This window comes from Amphiura filiformis, chromosome 3 (assembly GCF_039555335.1).
Source record: "Amphiura filiformis chromosome 3, Afil_fr2py, whole genome shotgun sequence".
Taxonomy (NCBI): Eukaryota; Metazoa; Echinodermata; class Ophiuroidea; order Amphilepidida; family Amphiuridae; genus Amphiura; species Amphiura filiformis.
Window position 1 is genome coordinate 58674595 of NC_092630.1, and position 17604 is coordinate 58692198.

The 17604-nt window shown below is 35.7% G+C and overlaps 1 protein-coding gene across 1 annotated transcript in view; it reads right to left on the reverse strand.

The window, feature by feature from the left end:
• Positions 1-15291, reverse strand: part of LOC140148827 (uncharacterized) — a 55193-nt gene extending 39902 nt beyond the window's left edge. Inside the window, exons 1-3 of the mRNA XM_072170902.1 lie at positions 14857-15291; positions 3428-3514; positions 609-671 (exon numbers count right to left, since the gene is read on the reverse strand). Coding sequence (XP_072027003.1) covers positions 609-671; positions 3428-3514; positions 14857-14931 — 225 coding nt within the window. The 5' untranslated portion in view covers positions 14932-15291. The remainder of the gene's footprint in view (positions 1-608; positions 672-3427; positions 3515-14856) is intronic.
• Between the last annotated feature and the right edge of the window lie 2313 nt (positions 15292-17604).

The window sequence follows — 17604 nt, forward strand, 5'->3', positions numbered from 1 at the left end:
GGTCTAACATCACACTGATTATACCATTTTCACCCTGATGTGGCAATGACATCAGCACACATTTCATTATCATTGGGTGCAGCTGCAAGTCGCTAATATTCATGACTGAAAGCGCTGGCATACATGCACATGCTTAAAGATGCTGCATTGGTGTCATTGCCACAACAGGGTGATAAATGGTATAGAAGACTTTCATAATGTAACTGTGAAATTGATTCTGACAATGCACATTTTACCAATTGTCAAGATTTTGATTCCTTGGTATTTAACACAGGGGATTGATTGCTTAGGCGATTTCTCACAAATGAATTATAAATATTTTACTCAAACATGATGATCAAAAAGATATGCAACAAATTTGATTTAATATTGCAAAGATGGGCTGTTCTGTATTAACTACCTCATGCACCTGTTGTAGGTAGCTTGAACATCTGGTGCGGAACGATCATTTTTTTCAGATCAGTGTGAATATCCAAACAGTATATCCAGGGGTTTTATTTCACTTGCAGCATAATCATAGATTATCAGCATATTTTGGAGTACTTTCAGATATTCCCGAAAACATTTTCTTTAGCCAAAGATTTACACTAGCTATGGACTGTACTTACTTTTCTACCATCACTGGTAAATCTTACTGCATTGATATTGCGAGCCAAACTGAAGGTTGTGACCTGTAACAAATCAGATATATTTTGTATGAATTAACCCTAGTACTACGAAGGGAGGTTGTACCAACCCCAACCTCAAGATTTTTCCACCGTCATAAAAAAACGCATGTGTTTATGGCCAAACAACCTAACCTAATCGTAGATCCATCCTCATTTTAATGATAAAATGTTTCCCCCAGCACCTTACCCGGGGGTAGGACCAGCCATCACAAATGACCAGTGGGGGTGGTAAGGCCCACCATTGGTTTCTACAGTAAAATCCATGCTTTTCATTTCGCTCTTGTAAAATTATTCCAAGAACAACTGACTTTTTACTTGTTAGTTAGAAAATTCGGTGTAAATTGCATGTTCGTAGAATTTTTAACTGAAAAATTTGCATGGGCGCGCTCACATTATGATGTCATAGCGACATTATTTTCCCCCTACCCTGTGTAGTCCGTGTTACAAAATATGGTTCAGTAGTTCTAGGGTTAACATGACAAAGATGCAGGGGGTATTTGCTAGAAGAGATAATTTTGAAACAATTGAGTTATTATAGTGCCTGCTGAAATTAAAGTTTAACGATGTGCAACAAGTTAAACTCAATTTAACCTGGCTGAGAATATTAATCGATCCCATGTTTTGTTCTCTGGGTCAGAGGTCAATTGTTATGGCAGCGTGTTTGTTTACTTGACCCGGACCAATGGGTATCGCCGCCTTTCGCGGGCTTGGGTGTGTTTCGTTGTTATTTTTCACTGGTGATTGGAAATCGGACATGACAACATCTAAATAATTTTCTTTCCCACCCGCCACTCCCTTTGCGGGCATATAGGGGAAGCTATGTAAGAAAGTTAATTACATGTATGTGTAGCAGTAAATTAAGTATGTGTCAAATTTAGAAGTATAATTGTCCCTGAAAATAATTAGTTATGAAGGAGAGCTTTAATTGCTCATCATAAATGGAAAATGTGTGTGTGTGAATTAAAATTGAATTCACTTTCCAGATTAACGCTGCACAAGAAAAATATTTTATATCTTCAAAGATGCACAGTACGTGAATATGTTTTCAACATATGTTTTAAATAAGTGCTTATTATACCAAATTTTCATTAGTATTTTATAGGAAAATCACAGATCTTCAAAGATACACAGTATTTTAGTTCAAATATTCATTGATGGCAGTGGTGCATCAATATCAAAGCCTTACATGCAGGTACAGGTGTCATCAAAGTTATAATAGAGCATGTCTTCATGTATAAATAACAGAATGCCTCGTATGCGACAAAAGATGGGGTTTTGATTTATCTATGATTTATTGATAATGATATATATGCACATATTATAAAATGTAACATTAATAATTAACAACTTATCCATTGTAACTTCAGGTCCCACGCCTGTTGAGTCTTGGGCTACGTCGTCTGGGAGCAGTTGACCTGTATTCACCCTTGTATAGTACCTTTATTTATTGTTAATGTTCCAGCCATGATTTTGTGTGTTAATGATCAGACAGGGTTTTGGGTCCAACGCCTGGAATTTAAGCTCTGGTGATGGCCACCTGCGGCAAGTTTTGATCACGTGTTGTCGTATGGAAAAATTTATTATGGCATGGCGTTGCGATAAAGTGGATAGTCGGTGCCCACTGGCATCTCAAAATTTCCGATCTAATTTAAATTCTCTTTGCGACTCTGGCAATTGTGCCGCTAGGGTTTTGGGTTGGGGCAGTCACTCAATTTTGAGAATATCTTTTATAACACGGCTGAGTTCATAGGTACGGGTGAGGGTCTGATCAAAGTGAAATAAATTGGTTGTCGTGTTTGATTACCAACATGCAAGCAAAATGTTGCGTCCTTGTGCTTTTAAGTTCTCTGTCCGAGGGTAACCTTGCATTCCTCAAGTACTGCATTGCATTGCAAAATTATAAGCTTTTAATTGCCCACCTCTACATATTTGACTGTTTTCTTGTACCCTATATATTTGCCTATATCTCCACTTTATAATTGCCACCTGTTGCTTGTCAGATCAGCTAGATCAGATCATCATTAATTAAAATTAATGTCATTGACCCATCTCCGTTGTGCCACTGACCTATCTTGGCCTCATGATTACATTGCATATTCATTATAAAATACAATCCACCCTACTCTTAATTGGTTCTACAGGTCAGTATTGATGAACAGATCTGTTAGGCTCATTATTTGTTTATCAAAGTTCATTAAAATTATATAACCTGGAACGAAGTCTCCTCAGAAACCTGTAAAATTTCAAAATTATGGTCATTTCAAAATGCAAACTCTCAAACCAATGCCTAAAAAAGTATGAAAGGTATAATGATTTCAAAATGGATACAAATTCAATGCATTTTGGAATCAAATATTAACAGCGCATGATAGGAACACAAATTATAACTTTGCATATTAAAAACACTATAGGACCTATTTTTCTTTTCCTTTTTTAAATGTCAACCAAGAATGATCCTAGCATTTTAGCTCTAGGTCCAAGGACACTCTAAAAACGGAAAAAAAAAACTTTTCAAAAGTCTGACATTTAAAATGGGAGATTTTTTTTTAATCGGGAATTACGACAAAAATATCTTTGAATGTTTGAATCCGGCAGTGGCACAATGACCGCAGCTAGAATGGGTAAGATCAATTGATCACAGCTACCAACAGTATATTGAATTCACCTATAGATCACAGAAACAAATGAGCAATATTAAATTCACCTAAAGATAAAGGTCAACTCTGTGACCTTTGATGATACAATGTATGTTCACTTACTGAATAGCTTTGTAAAAGCACACACTTTTGAGCTGTGTAAAGGTTGACTCTCCCATCAAAAGCACCTGATGCAAATAGGTAGCGATCCTGTATAAATATAAATACAGCAAAGTATGGTGATAATGTTAGCATCAAATTATTTCAAAGAAAATTGTATACATATGTAATCGGCTACTCCTGTTGAAATCCATACACCCCCTATGAAAGACATGACCTAAATCTCCCATACAGGGGGTATAGATTTCAAATGGAGCCACCCATTCAGGTAAACCCATTTGAAATTCACACTCCCTGTGTGGGAGATTAAAGTCATATTGTTCACAGGGGTGTATGAATTTCAACTGGAATAGCCCAATGCAGTTAGTGTCATTTACAATCAGAGTAGCATTATCTGCAGTCTCCGAGCTGCATCAGCATCTGATATGTAGGGGAATACAGTGGTGGGTGACAACAATTTCACAACCAGCTAACCTGCATTTGGGGCCTCGGACCATCTAGCTTTTTATGACCTCCCCTCCCCCAGCACTAACTTGCATTTCTGCATCTGGGACCCGCATAATTTTGTGACAGACCAACCCAAACCTCAACAATTGTATTTTCTGTTAGCTACTGGTCCAGCTTTTAGCCTTAATGCTAGCCATACACCTGACCCTGCTCTTGGCATCATGGGAGGGAAGTGTCTGGACACTGGACGATGATTCATTTCAACTAGGTTAAATTAACTATTATATACATGTATGGAAATATATAAATATCAGTGTCATTTTGTATGCTACAATGATGTACACACTTTCATGATAGAAAAAAAATCAAATAAACCTTGTGTACTATTTGTATAATTACCCCCTTATCCTCATTTCTTAAAAATGATGCCAAGATCAGGGTCAGGTATATGGCTAGCATTAAGGCTAAAAGCTGGACCAATAGCTAACAGAAAATACAAATGTTGGGGTTGGTCTGGACCAATAGCTAACCCCTGTTTCCTTTCATAACCTACATGTAAATCTGTATTCCACATTCCCTTAAAATGGGACAATATTTCAAGGTATGTATAGTCAACTTGAAATGGCTTTTACCATTTATTATATACAAGAACTGATCTTTTACCACACAAACACAGTCACACACCTATCCACCCCTCCCACCCACTCACAAACAAACACACCCCAATACACATCCAAATCATTCCTATACAACTCAAGAAGCTACACAGTTGTGGCCTTTTGAAGTGCATGGCACCTCTTTAGAAGGTCCTCTTTTCATACAAATGTACATATTTCTCTCAGTTTTTCTTTGTGTGTTTTTTCTTCAGATGCCACTTACAGTTTGTGCAGTGCCATTTACAATAATATTGTCTGGCAAAATGATGAGACTGCCTTCCCAATTAGATTAGGAATGATAGAACTATATCATAAAGTACATTTACAACATTTTGAGATAAATGCTATAAAAGATACACATGAAAACTGCACAATTTTTGAAATTTAGTTTTTTTCCCTATTTTTTTATATTAATTATCAAAGTGCAGAAAGTAAAGAAGGATAGTTAAGGATTATTTTCAATGACTGGCCAGCTACCGGCTGGTGATCGTGTGCTTGGCATGTGAGGGGTCTAAGGTTCGAATCCTGGTACCAAGAGACTTCTTTGTTCATCTTTTCTCTAACTTTCTTTAAGCAATATCAGGTGTTAGTGTTAATGACACTAAATATCTCAAAGAAGCCTTGATATTATAAATAGTACCAGAAGCAAATCAACAGAATACACAGTACAAAAACAAATTTGCATGGTGTCATTTTTCGACCTATTTCCTAACTTTTACAGGTACAAAAATCTCACTGAGATGTGAAATTTCGCCATGTTGCTGGTTTTGTCAAAATGGGTGACAAGTGTTCAGATGCAAATATGATATCTCCAAAGGCTGCCTTATTGCATTTTTGTATCAATATTGTTATTATGCAAAAAGATACTTTATAATTGCTAATTAGAGGGTACCAATTAGTGTTAGTATGGTATTAAAAGGTTGTGATCATGACATTATAAAAAAATTGACACTAATACAAGATAACACTATAATAATATTGATAACTAGAGCGGTTCTCGGGTTGCGCGGTTTTCGGCATACACGGTTGGTGTGTAAGGTTGTTGGGTGATGGTATGGTAGTGGTTGTGTTTAGATGCGAGTTTCTTTTCAGAACCCTGTATGGGCGAAACCTGGATGGTGGATGGGGAGTGTGGGGTGATTAAAGAAGGAAATAATATGGAAATGTAATAGGCCGCACAGCTGTGTAATCTTTATGTTTTACAAGATGCCCAGAGCACGGGTTGGGATATGGGATATCCCCTCGTGGTGTCGAGTTCACAACAGGTGTTGGTATTGCTTTACCAAAACAACCCGAGCCGTGTGTTGGAAGCTTTTGTATGTATAGACAGTTTCCTAGCAATGTTGACTGTACCCACCAAGTTTCATGCCCATACGACAGATTTTAGTCATTTGACCTCAGATGACCCCTAAGTGACCTTGGATTACCCCCAAAATGACCTTCCAAACATTTGACTCTTAATGTTGACTGTACTCACCAAATTTCATGCCCATATGTCAGTTTTTAGTAATTTGACATCAGATGACCCCTGAGTGACCTCGGATGACACCGAAATGACCTTCCAATAATTTGACTCTAAATGTTGACTATACCCACCAAGTTTCGTGCCCATATAACAGTTTTAGTAATTTGACCTCAGATGCCCCTGGGTGACCTCGGATGACCCCGAAATGACCTTCCAAAAATTTTACTCTTAAGTGTTGACTATACCCACCAAGTTTCGTGCCCATATGACAGTTTTTAGTCATTTGACCTCAGATGAACCCTGGGTGACCTTGGATGACCCCGAAATCTATTCAGCTCTGTAAGAACATCAACTACAAATACAACTGACCAAGTTTAGGCGATACACCATGTTGTTAAAACCCCTGTAGACCCTATAAGGAACAAACCAAAAGATCGATGACGCCCTATAAACGTAACTAGTTTCATTTCTCAGCCGACCCCTCCCTCCCTGCCAGAAACGTAATAATGAAATGTTGAAAATTTTGACATAATAATAATAATGACACATTCTTCAGACCGATGGTTTTGTACAAACGTAATCGAGTATTTTTACCCCCTCACCCCTAAACGAAACTCGTTTATAGGACGCCATTGATCTTTTGGTTTGTTCCCTAATACTGCATCATCGCACATGTTGACTTCCAAACTTCATCACAACATAAACTTCGAAAATGATCCATTCATACTGTCCCATTTATTGATACCTTCTGTTTGTATCAATTACCAGTGAGCAAATTACATGTGCTCTGTTCACTATACACAGCAAGGTATATGTAGCTATGTGCACGATATTACAACCTCTACCTTGCTGCATTTGATTTGCAGTTCTGACATCTGGCCTGCGCCGGTTTAACAACCAGGTCAAACCTTTGGAGCGGGCTAGACAGGGATGACAGAATGCGGTGTCGCTCATTAATTAAATAAAATTTATTACTTTTGGTAAACAAGGGTTGTCTGAGAAGAAAAAAATGTGGAAAGGTGAAAAGCAAAATGAAAAAAAGAGAGAAGAAAAACAGAAGGGGAAAATGGGGAGAAACAGGAGGGAAATTATGATTTCCTTTCTCCATGCTCAAAATTAAATGTTGAGATTAAAGTTTTCATTTTTCGTTGGAAAGGGTGTGCCCGAGTGATTGCGTATTAAAACAAACGTTAACAAACAAAAACAAAATTCCCTAAATTGTTATGCCAAAATAAAAAATTTAATCTTGTAAATTTTTGGCTCTATGTAAAGTTAGGAAGAATTTTTGTTTCTCAAAAAAGAAAATAATCTGGTGTCATAATGAGTCAAAAGATGTATGTTTTATACAGTAAATGAAGTAAAAATTATGATGCGCAGTGATTATGCCACGTTATTAAATTTCTAATCTTAATATTTCGTCTTTTTGTCAAAATTCAAAAAGTATGTGATAGCTGATTTATTGCTCAACCACACCAAGTATTTAGTTTTGTTTAGTTGTGGCGTTAAAATACCCAAACAATTAAGTTTCTGACGATACAGTTCTTTCAGGGACACCCTGTATATAGCATGTTTGTACTACAGTATCGATTTTATTGAAGGTCACTGGTAAACAAACACTTGATAGTCTGTGCCTCGGGCCAGACTGTATGTGGCTATCACGATGTTTGTTTGGATCGCCCGACACAAATTGGCTGTGTAGGAGACTAGGTCTGTGCAAACAAATTATCGACTTTATAGCTTAACGCGAGTGTTTCAAAAAGCAGCACAAAAGCAAACAAAAAATACACCCATTGCCCGCTATTTACCGCATCTAAATGAACGACTCTAATCATGTACCGCATTTAAATGAACGACTCTAATCAGCTGCGGCAATTCCCCAATGGTGGATAGGCCTATACTATACACGTATTCTTATTCGTGCATTTGACGGACTTGGGTGTTTTTGTTTTTGTTAAATATCTCCTCTCCTGAACACATATTATTATAGAAAATCTATCTACTTCTTCATTCGATTACATACTATATACCCTGCAACTTTCAATCTACACAGTGGCTAGATAAACCCTTAAACGTGCGAACAAATATTGCAAAACAAAATTAAAGTATGGCTCTCCGCCTATGGCTCCGCCCATACAACAAAATTGAGTCAAGGCAGCAATGCCATAAATCACATTTTGTGTCTGAACCTCTTCACATGCATCCATGATCCATAATCTTTAGAGTATGGTAGATAGTTTTACATGCACTACCTTTTGACCTAATTCTCCTCTTTCTATTGCTATGTTGCCTTTACTTGTACAGATGTAACCCAATCAAGAGGAATGAATCTTAATGCTGACAATTTTCAATTCTGATTTTTGTTCATTATTCATTCACACTGTAAATATGCAAAAGTACGGTCCAAACCTAATTAATTAAATTTGAAGTTTCAAAAAATCATTAGTGACTCTCCAACTTTAGAAACAAGTAAAACATTAGAATCTATCATCACCTGATTAGTATCAATACCTGAAACTCAATGTAACATGATCAAGGGAAATGAGTCGGGTGTCACTAATATTGTTTTTGAGATATTGGCAAAAACAGTGTTCATATTCTTTGTTTTATATTGTTTTCAGCCACTGATTAATTACTCATAACTCAGTAACCAGATGCATGATTTTGAATGGGTTTGCATCAAAATGTAGCGTTCGTAAACTGCCAGAAAATGATATTGAAAACTTCTTATTGAAAATTGCTGACTTGTGACTCATTCCCCTTGATCATGTCACATATTAGTGACATTAGACTCATTCCTCTTGAATTTGTCAGATGCATGTGTATGAAGCTGATCAATGTTAGGCCAAGTAAAAAAAATAACATGTATATCGTCCGGACTTTTTTCAAAAATCGGTGAGGGAGGTCCTTATTATTTGTTATTGTGTTATTTTTTTACCATTCATTTCTGTGTAAAATTGCAATTGCAAAATCGGGGAGGCCCCCAGATATTTTTGTTATTTCCCCAAAGCCCTACCCCTAGCTTGAAGAAAGTGTTTGCAATGTGTTTATAAATGATAACCAAGAACTTCTGAACATGTCTTTTCATCACAACAATTTTAGAAATAAAGTAAGGGAGCAAATAGGAAAAATAACAAAAATATTTGAAAATCTCCAAAAATCGGTGAGGGCGGGGACGATATACATGTTATTTTTGTTACTTGGCCTTACTTCATTTTGTCACAATACTTAAACCATAAATTCATACTTGCAATACAAGTAAAGTTGGTAACAATGCTACTGAAAAATATGTTATTACTTAAACCAAAATTCAACTGCAAAAAAGTATATGCAGTAGATATGAAAAATGTTTCATCTAAAGTATTTTCCTTTTTGATACAAACTCATAACTCAAAGGAAATGGAAAGTGATTGTAATAAGATGTTTCCAGGAAGAATGCAAGGTACAAAAATAGTCACAAAATTCAAATTGAATTGTACAGGGTGTCCCAAATTATTAGTGCTCATAATACAACAATTTCCAGGATATGTTGGAAGTTTTACTTGTGGAATGTACAAATCATTTTAGAACACCCTATATACAAAGCGTCCTGAAATTGATATACAAATCCAAAGCATTTACTAGTTTTATGTAAAGCTAAAACCTCAACTCGTATTACAAACAAGCCTTAAGTTATGTTTGGGTTAGTGATTGTAATTTTATGATTGTGGATATTTTCAAACTCTGATCTTTGTAAATTTGTAAACATAGCTTACTTTAATGAACATGGAAAAGTGCAATGCAATGATGACAATTTACAAATCTCAATCTCACTCAGCTGGGTTGAGTTATTTTTACTACCCTTATCACAATGACATTATACAAATATTGTATGGGTACATATCATTTTGGGACACTCCATACAAAGTATTCTGAAATTGATATCATGTACAGTTCAATTCAAAGCATTTTTATGAGTTTTATTTTTTTTTGTAAAGTTATTTCAAAACCTAAACTCATATTACAAACAAGCCTTTGGTTTAGGGATTGTAATTTAATGATTGTGGATCTTTTAAAACTCTGATCTTTGGCAACTAAAAATATATAGCCCAATGTACACAGTATTAGAAGTAGTCAAGTAATTAGAAGGTAAATAGATAATTTGGACAATTTTTTGTACAAAATATCTTGTCTCATTTCTCCCTTGTGTATTGAATATTCTCTAAGTACCATATTTACTCATGCATGTACATAGTTATAGTGCAAATTTCAAATTTGACTGCTTGATTGAAATTCATTTCTTACCACCTGAAACAATCTGAACAGAAATAAATAACACTTTATAAAATGTTGCTATAATTTGTAACATATATAAGCATGTCATTTCCAGCTTATTCATTGAAAGTCTAACCACAAGGCTCACATTAACCAGTAACCGCTAGGGGTAGTTTGGGTGGAGATATATTCTATACCCACCCCACATTAAAGGAATTGTTGGATTTGGCAAGGTTATATATGGCTAATAGTAATAAACTGGCAAAGTGAAAAAGTGTTCTGCTTTGAAAACAAATTTGAGTGTCTCAAATCAGTGAGCTACGATGAAGTAATCTGAAAATAAATTGATTACAGTTTTTAAGATGTTGCTATTTTTAACACGAGAGTATCAATTTTCAGCTTACTCATGGAAAGACTGGAGGGTGACCACATGGCTCACAGGCTCACAGGCTCACATTTAAAATAAACATGCACAGAGTATGGAAAAGTGTACTGCAATGATGACAAATCTCGGTCTCACTCAGCTAGACTGTTCATGCTGCTATTTATCACAATGACATCATAGAATAACCCGCATCATTTCTGTTCATAACCTTGCCTATTCTGCAAAAATATATATGGCTTAAAAGATTTCTTTCTTTTCAGACAATAATATACTATTAAAAAGCATCACACACCAGATTAATAAAATTTGAATCATTATTCTATAGAAGAGACCCATAGTACCAAATATAACGATAACTAGGGGGTCTGCAACAACCCCCCCCCCTTTGTAGTTTGTGTTTATACAAAATATAGCTCAGTAGTTCTAGGGTTAAGCAACACATTACAATAAATGTTAAATTCAACATTTTTATTGAAATGTTGCAGACGACAATAAACATATGGTCATGTTTTTTGAGGTGGGCACCCAAAAAAGGTGGAGCTGTCACATTTTCCAAAATATTTTCTCTTCTTATTCTTATATTTTTGCTAAAATCCATCATGAAAAAATGGTTTTGGTCTTATTTTGAAGATAAATTATTAACTAAATGAAATAATAACAAATACAGTTGCACAAATCAATTAATTAATTTCAACAGCTTAATTAAGTTAATTAGTCAGGGGTGGAGCCGGAAGCGGAGGAGCTCTGTGTAATTACAATGGGAAGTTGGTGTTCATTTTAAAATTTATGCACTTTGTTGCCTCAGTAGGAGTAAAAATGCATTTGCATGATGTTAATTTTATTATTTAACTTTCTATAACTATAATTAGCTAGTTAATCTTAATAAATTTAGTAATTAAGGATTTAACAAGCTTTTAATTAAAATGCAGTGGAATGTGTGTCATGCAATATAATGGGCTTTAAATTTTGCATGCATTTCATCTGTCATAAATAGATCTTTTAAATTGTTTTAAATCTTTGAAATATCTATAAAATAAATCTTCTCAAAGGAGATTATTACAGTCAAGGATTTAATCTGATGACATATTGATCTCTGGCTATTGTTAAATAGTTTATTGATGTAGGCTAATTGTGCATGTATATGCCTATTGTACATGTTCCATTGTTACAAATTATTCACTGTATATTGATTTTTGGAACACCCTATATGGGAATTGGATATTTATGTGATATTATAGCAATTCTTTAAACTATTTTGAATATTTTCCAAATTAATGGCACTTAGTGAAATTTTTCATTAAATTCAACAATTTAAAATTTAACTTTTTTCACACCCTGTATTACACAATGGGCTTAACAAATATAGTGCAAACTTTATATTTAATGAAAACACTAATTGTGTTCATTCCAAATATCAAGTTTATTTTCAAATTTAATATACCATGTAGAAATATTGGAGTGGTAAAGAAATGTAATTTTTATGTATTTTTCAGTGGAATCACCCTGTATATTTTTTGGCACACCCTGTATATCCACTCAAACTTTACAGATTCGCAATCCTGACAATATATGCTTTCTAAAAATGTATAATTTTACATAGTTTGGGTGAAAACTTTTTGAAATATAATCAGAAATACAAAAAAGGAGTTGATTTTGGCAAATTGCAAGATGTGACGCAATTGGGTCCCACCTCAAAAAACATGACCATATGTGATTAGTGTAAGTTCATCAGTTACATTCAAGAGGTAGATGTACTTTGATGGGAAATCAAATCTGTGATAATACTTTCATGGTAAAGGAGTATTTTTTGATTCTATCATCCTCTTTTAACAACATTTTTCAGTAGATATCAATAAAAAAAAAGCTTATTCCCAAATTTTCAGTTGATTTCGATTTTGCATAAATATGAGTTATGCATAATTATGTGTATTACAATGCTCCATAGGTTACGTTGTTGTAATTTTGTTCTGTTGACTAGAACCAGAACGTAATTATTCAAATTTGGCAATAATTTTTGCTAAACAAATTAATCTGCAAGAAATATTATGTACATAAACAATATGTTGCCAGAGGTATCCAGTGGTATAAAAACTTTTTTTTGAGAAAAGTTGGGGATGATGCTGTGGATCACAAATTACTCCTTTAATTCTAAGTAGAATGTTATCAGCTTTATTTTTAGATATCACTAGTTAAATTCATCAGGGTATTCAAATTTTCTAAGTGAAATTAAGTCATCCATATCTTGAAAAGAAGTCTGTGTTTTGATGTGACTCATCACATACTCCATAAACATTCACTGCCTATCAGTAATAATATTAGCCAACTGTTCTCAATGCACTGTTTCAACAACCTGCACACCAAAGAGCATTTGAGGCTGCTTTAATTAAAGTCACTTTGCATACTAGCATTCTATCTTCACTCCTTCAATGCATTATAATTACCTTTCTCATTTCTTTCACCATAACTGACCATCCAACATCGGGCTGTTCCAGTTGAATCCATGCACCCCTATGGAAGACATATACTTTTAAAATCTCCCACATAGGGGGTGTAGATTTCAATGGCGCCAGCCCTTCAGGTAACCCCAATTGAAATTCACACTCCTGTGTGAAAGATTAATTTCATGTCTTCCATTCAGGGGGTGTAAGGATTTCAACTGGAATAGCCCATTGCCTTGGTGCAATAACCTGAACTCTCATAATGACATGTTGAATATTTAGAGAATAAGCGATAGGAATTTTTATTTTGCCTATCCTCTACCGTGTGATAGAGCGACAGGCAGGTCCAATATTTTGAGTAGTGGATGCGGCGCAGCCGGTATCCACTACGATAAAAATATTGGACCTGCCTGTCGCCTATCATAGGTAGAGGATAGGCAAAATAAAAATTCCTATCGCTTATTCTCATTCTTAGTCAGTTAAATATTATTTTAATAACTGTAAACAATTTTTTTAAAGCAAAAACTAAGTTACCGTCATAAAAACTCCCCTCATTATAAAATGAACGAAACTTGTTTACAACTTCACGTATTCTGTTGCGCGTACTGCTAGCGCGTCACGTATTCCGCACTAGTCTCACGCATTACAGCGCAATACATACGCCGCACCTCTACAAGCGTGTAAGGCATTATCAAGACGCATGATGACGTGGGGTCGCTTCACGGCCTGATAAACGGCACCAAATCTTGTGATTGTCCAATCAAAATGTGTTCATTTAACTAGACCACTCCCACTGACTAAGAATATAAAATAATAGTCAAGGGTTGGTCCATGGCTAAACTAGTAGTACTCATTATCTTAAATTAAAATGGCTTCATAATAAGGTTGACATTTTGACAAAGGTAAAAATAAAAGCCTGGTCAATTTTTGTTGATAGAATGATCATTTATGTTTAGCTTCTAACACAGAAACCTGTAATTTTCACTGAAAGATATCACTTAAGTATGACTTGCTTGATTTCATTATTAGGTGTTATTTCTTTGATTATCTATTTGTTATTTCTTGTATATTTGCTGTTTGTAATTGTGTTTACCCTTGCCTGAGATCGGTATGGATCTCAGTTGATCTTGGGGTTATATCTTCTTCTTCTTTTGGTTAATAAAGATGATTAAATGAAATTTATTTAGTTCATAAACCTTGTGGTGAATGTCTTGGGTGAGTCACTCCAAATTATTTAAATTGGTCACCAGTTTCAACCCTACTTCAAAGACGTAATTCACACCATTTTTTTCTGAATAAATATGGCCTAGTTTAGAACTTTAAAAAAAAAGATCAAACCTTACTCAGGACAACTCCTTTCCTGATCTGGATGAATTTATTGCTAACCTGGTCAAATGTTTGAGTAAAAATAGACGGTATATATTTTTTCTTTGCTTTCTTTGCTCTCTCACTCCACCCTCATTTTCATAATATTTTTACTATATCGAGAAAATGAAGCAGTTGTAATATAAATAATTTGATCTGGATGAGTTAGGCAAGGGACATAGGCAAGTCTGCTGACATGGGGGGGGAGGCAGCAATGTAATTGGAAAATTGCCCCCAGCCTAGGCCAAAAGGGTCTCAAGTTAACCAACATTAAAGAAATTGTTCTCTGATCTGGATGACGACTATGGGGTTAGCTCTTATTTCCTATCTTACAAGTAAGTTAAACCCAAGTTCTGTTCCAGTAAAGCCCCACTTTCTCCCTAGCTATATCACTTGTACATTAAACATGCCGCCAAATTCCTTACCTTCGGACAGAATGCTACCCCTCTGACACTTCCAAGGTGATGTTTCAAGTAGTGCACACGTCCTTCATGTGGCATGCTGAATTTAATGGAGCCCTTGGCCGCCCAGAGAGGGACACACACTCCCCACTCTTATGGGCCTCCACCTTGATGCCATCACTGCACCAAACGCTACAGGCTTTCTGTGGTGAGCCAGTTTGACAATGTTGTGTGGCTCCGTGTTGATCAACTAAGAGTCCAAATTATTGCACTCTAATTAAAGAGAGTTGAAAATTGCTCAAAACTATTCTCTATATAGTTATTGCATTGTAGTTTTAGTAGTACTCTGAATATTAGTCATCAACACAGAAAGATAAATTGAGATTTGGTTATGACAGTCTTGTAGAGCCAACATTCCACAAGCACATATCAAAATGTCCAAGATGGCATATATTATATAGACCTGTTGAAGAGATGAAAGAAAACTATGTCACTGACAAAATGTTCAAATCCCTAGGCCTACCTACACAACACATTGCACTATACACAACATACAACCAACCACACCCATACCAAAGTTTGTCCGGCTTATAATAGGAGAAAATTATTCGGCTTTTGTTACTGCTGCACGTCAATAAAAGCCCAACTCATGCTCGCATAAATTCACATGCGTGCGCCAGTCACATATAACGCAACGCACAACTAGCGTAAGCACTTCACCCTACTACGTGCATGCCATTCTATACCAAAACATAGTGTTATTAGTTTATAAGCCTTATATAAGCCAAACAAACTTTAAAACTGGTTTCAGTTCCTCAAGGGGGTGCGTTAAGGGGTTGTTTGGAATGACAGGTGAGTCAGGGGTCAAAAACAAAATTTTTACCTTTTTGACCTCAGCACATGTGTATGTATGATCTGCCATACAAAAATTAAAAAACAATACCTCAAAGTATCATTTTTAATGTTTTTTGTCATAATCACGCTTTTCTACAAATTTCATCTGTTTGTACCGGGGCGGTCTGTTGCCAGGTAGGCCTACATGACAGCATACACACACGCTACAACCTTGAATAATAATAGAGAATGACGTTATATTCTTCTTAACCTATCTTAGAACTGCCTATTATTTCAATTGTTATACTGTTCTGGTTGGTTTATTGCATATACTGTATAGAAATTATGCAATATGACGCCGAGCATGACAGAGTCATCTTCATTCAAATAAAATTCAGGTACCCGTAAGGTACCACGGAGCAATTCGCACGATAATACAATAAAACAGATGAAAGGTATGAATGGTTGTGGAATCGAATTGCAGACCTGTCCTCTGTCACCTTAGAACTGCATCTCGTAGGCAATGGTAGGTAATAAACCAACCGAACGATATAACAATTGAAATAACAGCATGTCTTGGTCTCAATTCAAGATGTGCAATTTGGACACACCTACTGCTATTGATTTATACTTCAACAGTTCCTCAAAGTGATATCAGAAAAGCCACTATCTCATTGTTCATTGGCCCGCAGTATGAGCGCCGCCTGGGCACTCAACTTTAGAATTGATGGGTATATGTGCCTACATTTTGTACAAGCGTCGCTAAGTAGGCGATATCAGTACAAAACGTTGGGGTTTTTTTATAAAAAAAAAGGGTCAATTATGTACAATCAAAATGAAAAAGGGGTCATTGGGTATAATATTTTGAAAACTGAAGGTGCCTGGTCATCGGGTATAGTCGGCTTCAAAAGAGGGGCATATATTGACAGGCACATACCGTCACCTCTAAAGTTGATGCCCCGGTGCTCGTGATTATATTTTGTTCATGGCTCGGCTTTTAAAACTCCCACACATCACAATAAGGCTATTGAAAAGTGTATAGAATAGCTAATGATAGACTGGTCCCTGCGATTAGTCGCGGACCCGAAATGCGACAATATAGTAAACACATCGAGTTTATAACACAAGTGACAGTAGTCGTGAATTATGGAGGGTTTCATTGAACTTCTACCAGCAAAATATGGAATAATACTAACACAAGACACCAATCGAGATGATGATACCAGCCATAATGGAAGGCTTGTATTTGACCTTCTTATGAATCCAATTTCGTGGCGAGAAGTTAAAAAGGTAATGTATATTTCAAGAAATTTGGGTTAAAAATTCAGTATCAGCTCGTATCATCAATTCCGTAAATATGGCGATAGAGGCACAACTTGACAATAAACTGAACTATTTAAACGTAAAGGACGCACAGGATACACATAAATTTGTGTTTCCTTGCTGGCGGAATAGTTGTAAAACTCTTTTTGTCAAAAAGTTGGACAATTTATGAATTATGATTGGCAAAATAGCGAAAGGAAATAGACTTTTCCAACCATGTAAAACTACACTGGGTTGTTGACATGGTCGACATACATTAAGACATACGCATGTTCCTAAAGTAGGAGGTAAGTACTATAATTAATTGTTTAAAGTGCTCAACATACCAGCAAAAAGTCATAGGGTCATCAGAGTACAGGGACTTTGTGAAATACTGGGTACAAAAATAAAGTGCGTGAGCCGATATGCAACATCAAATATAAAAGCCGATTTACATAATTTCCCATGACCTTACAGAAGTGATCGTGCTCAAATATAAAACTATAGAGTTTGGTCCTTGATATGCATCATCAATTGTGTACTTGTGATCAATATTGCTAGGCAAACAATCACAGCAAACATGCCAAAATCCTCTCATTTCTCCTCCATTTACACACATATAAACCCATCCCTTAA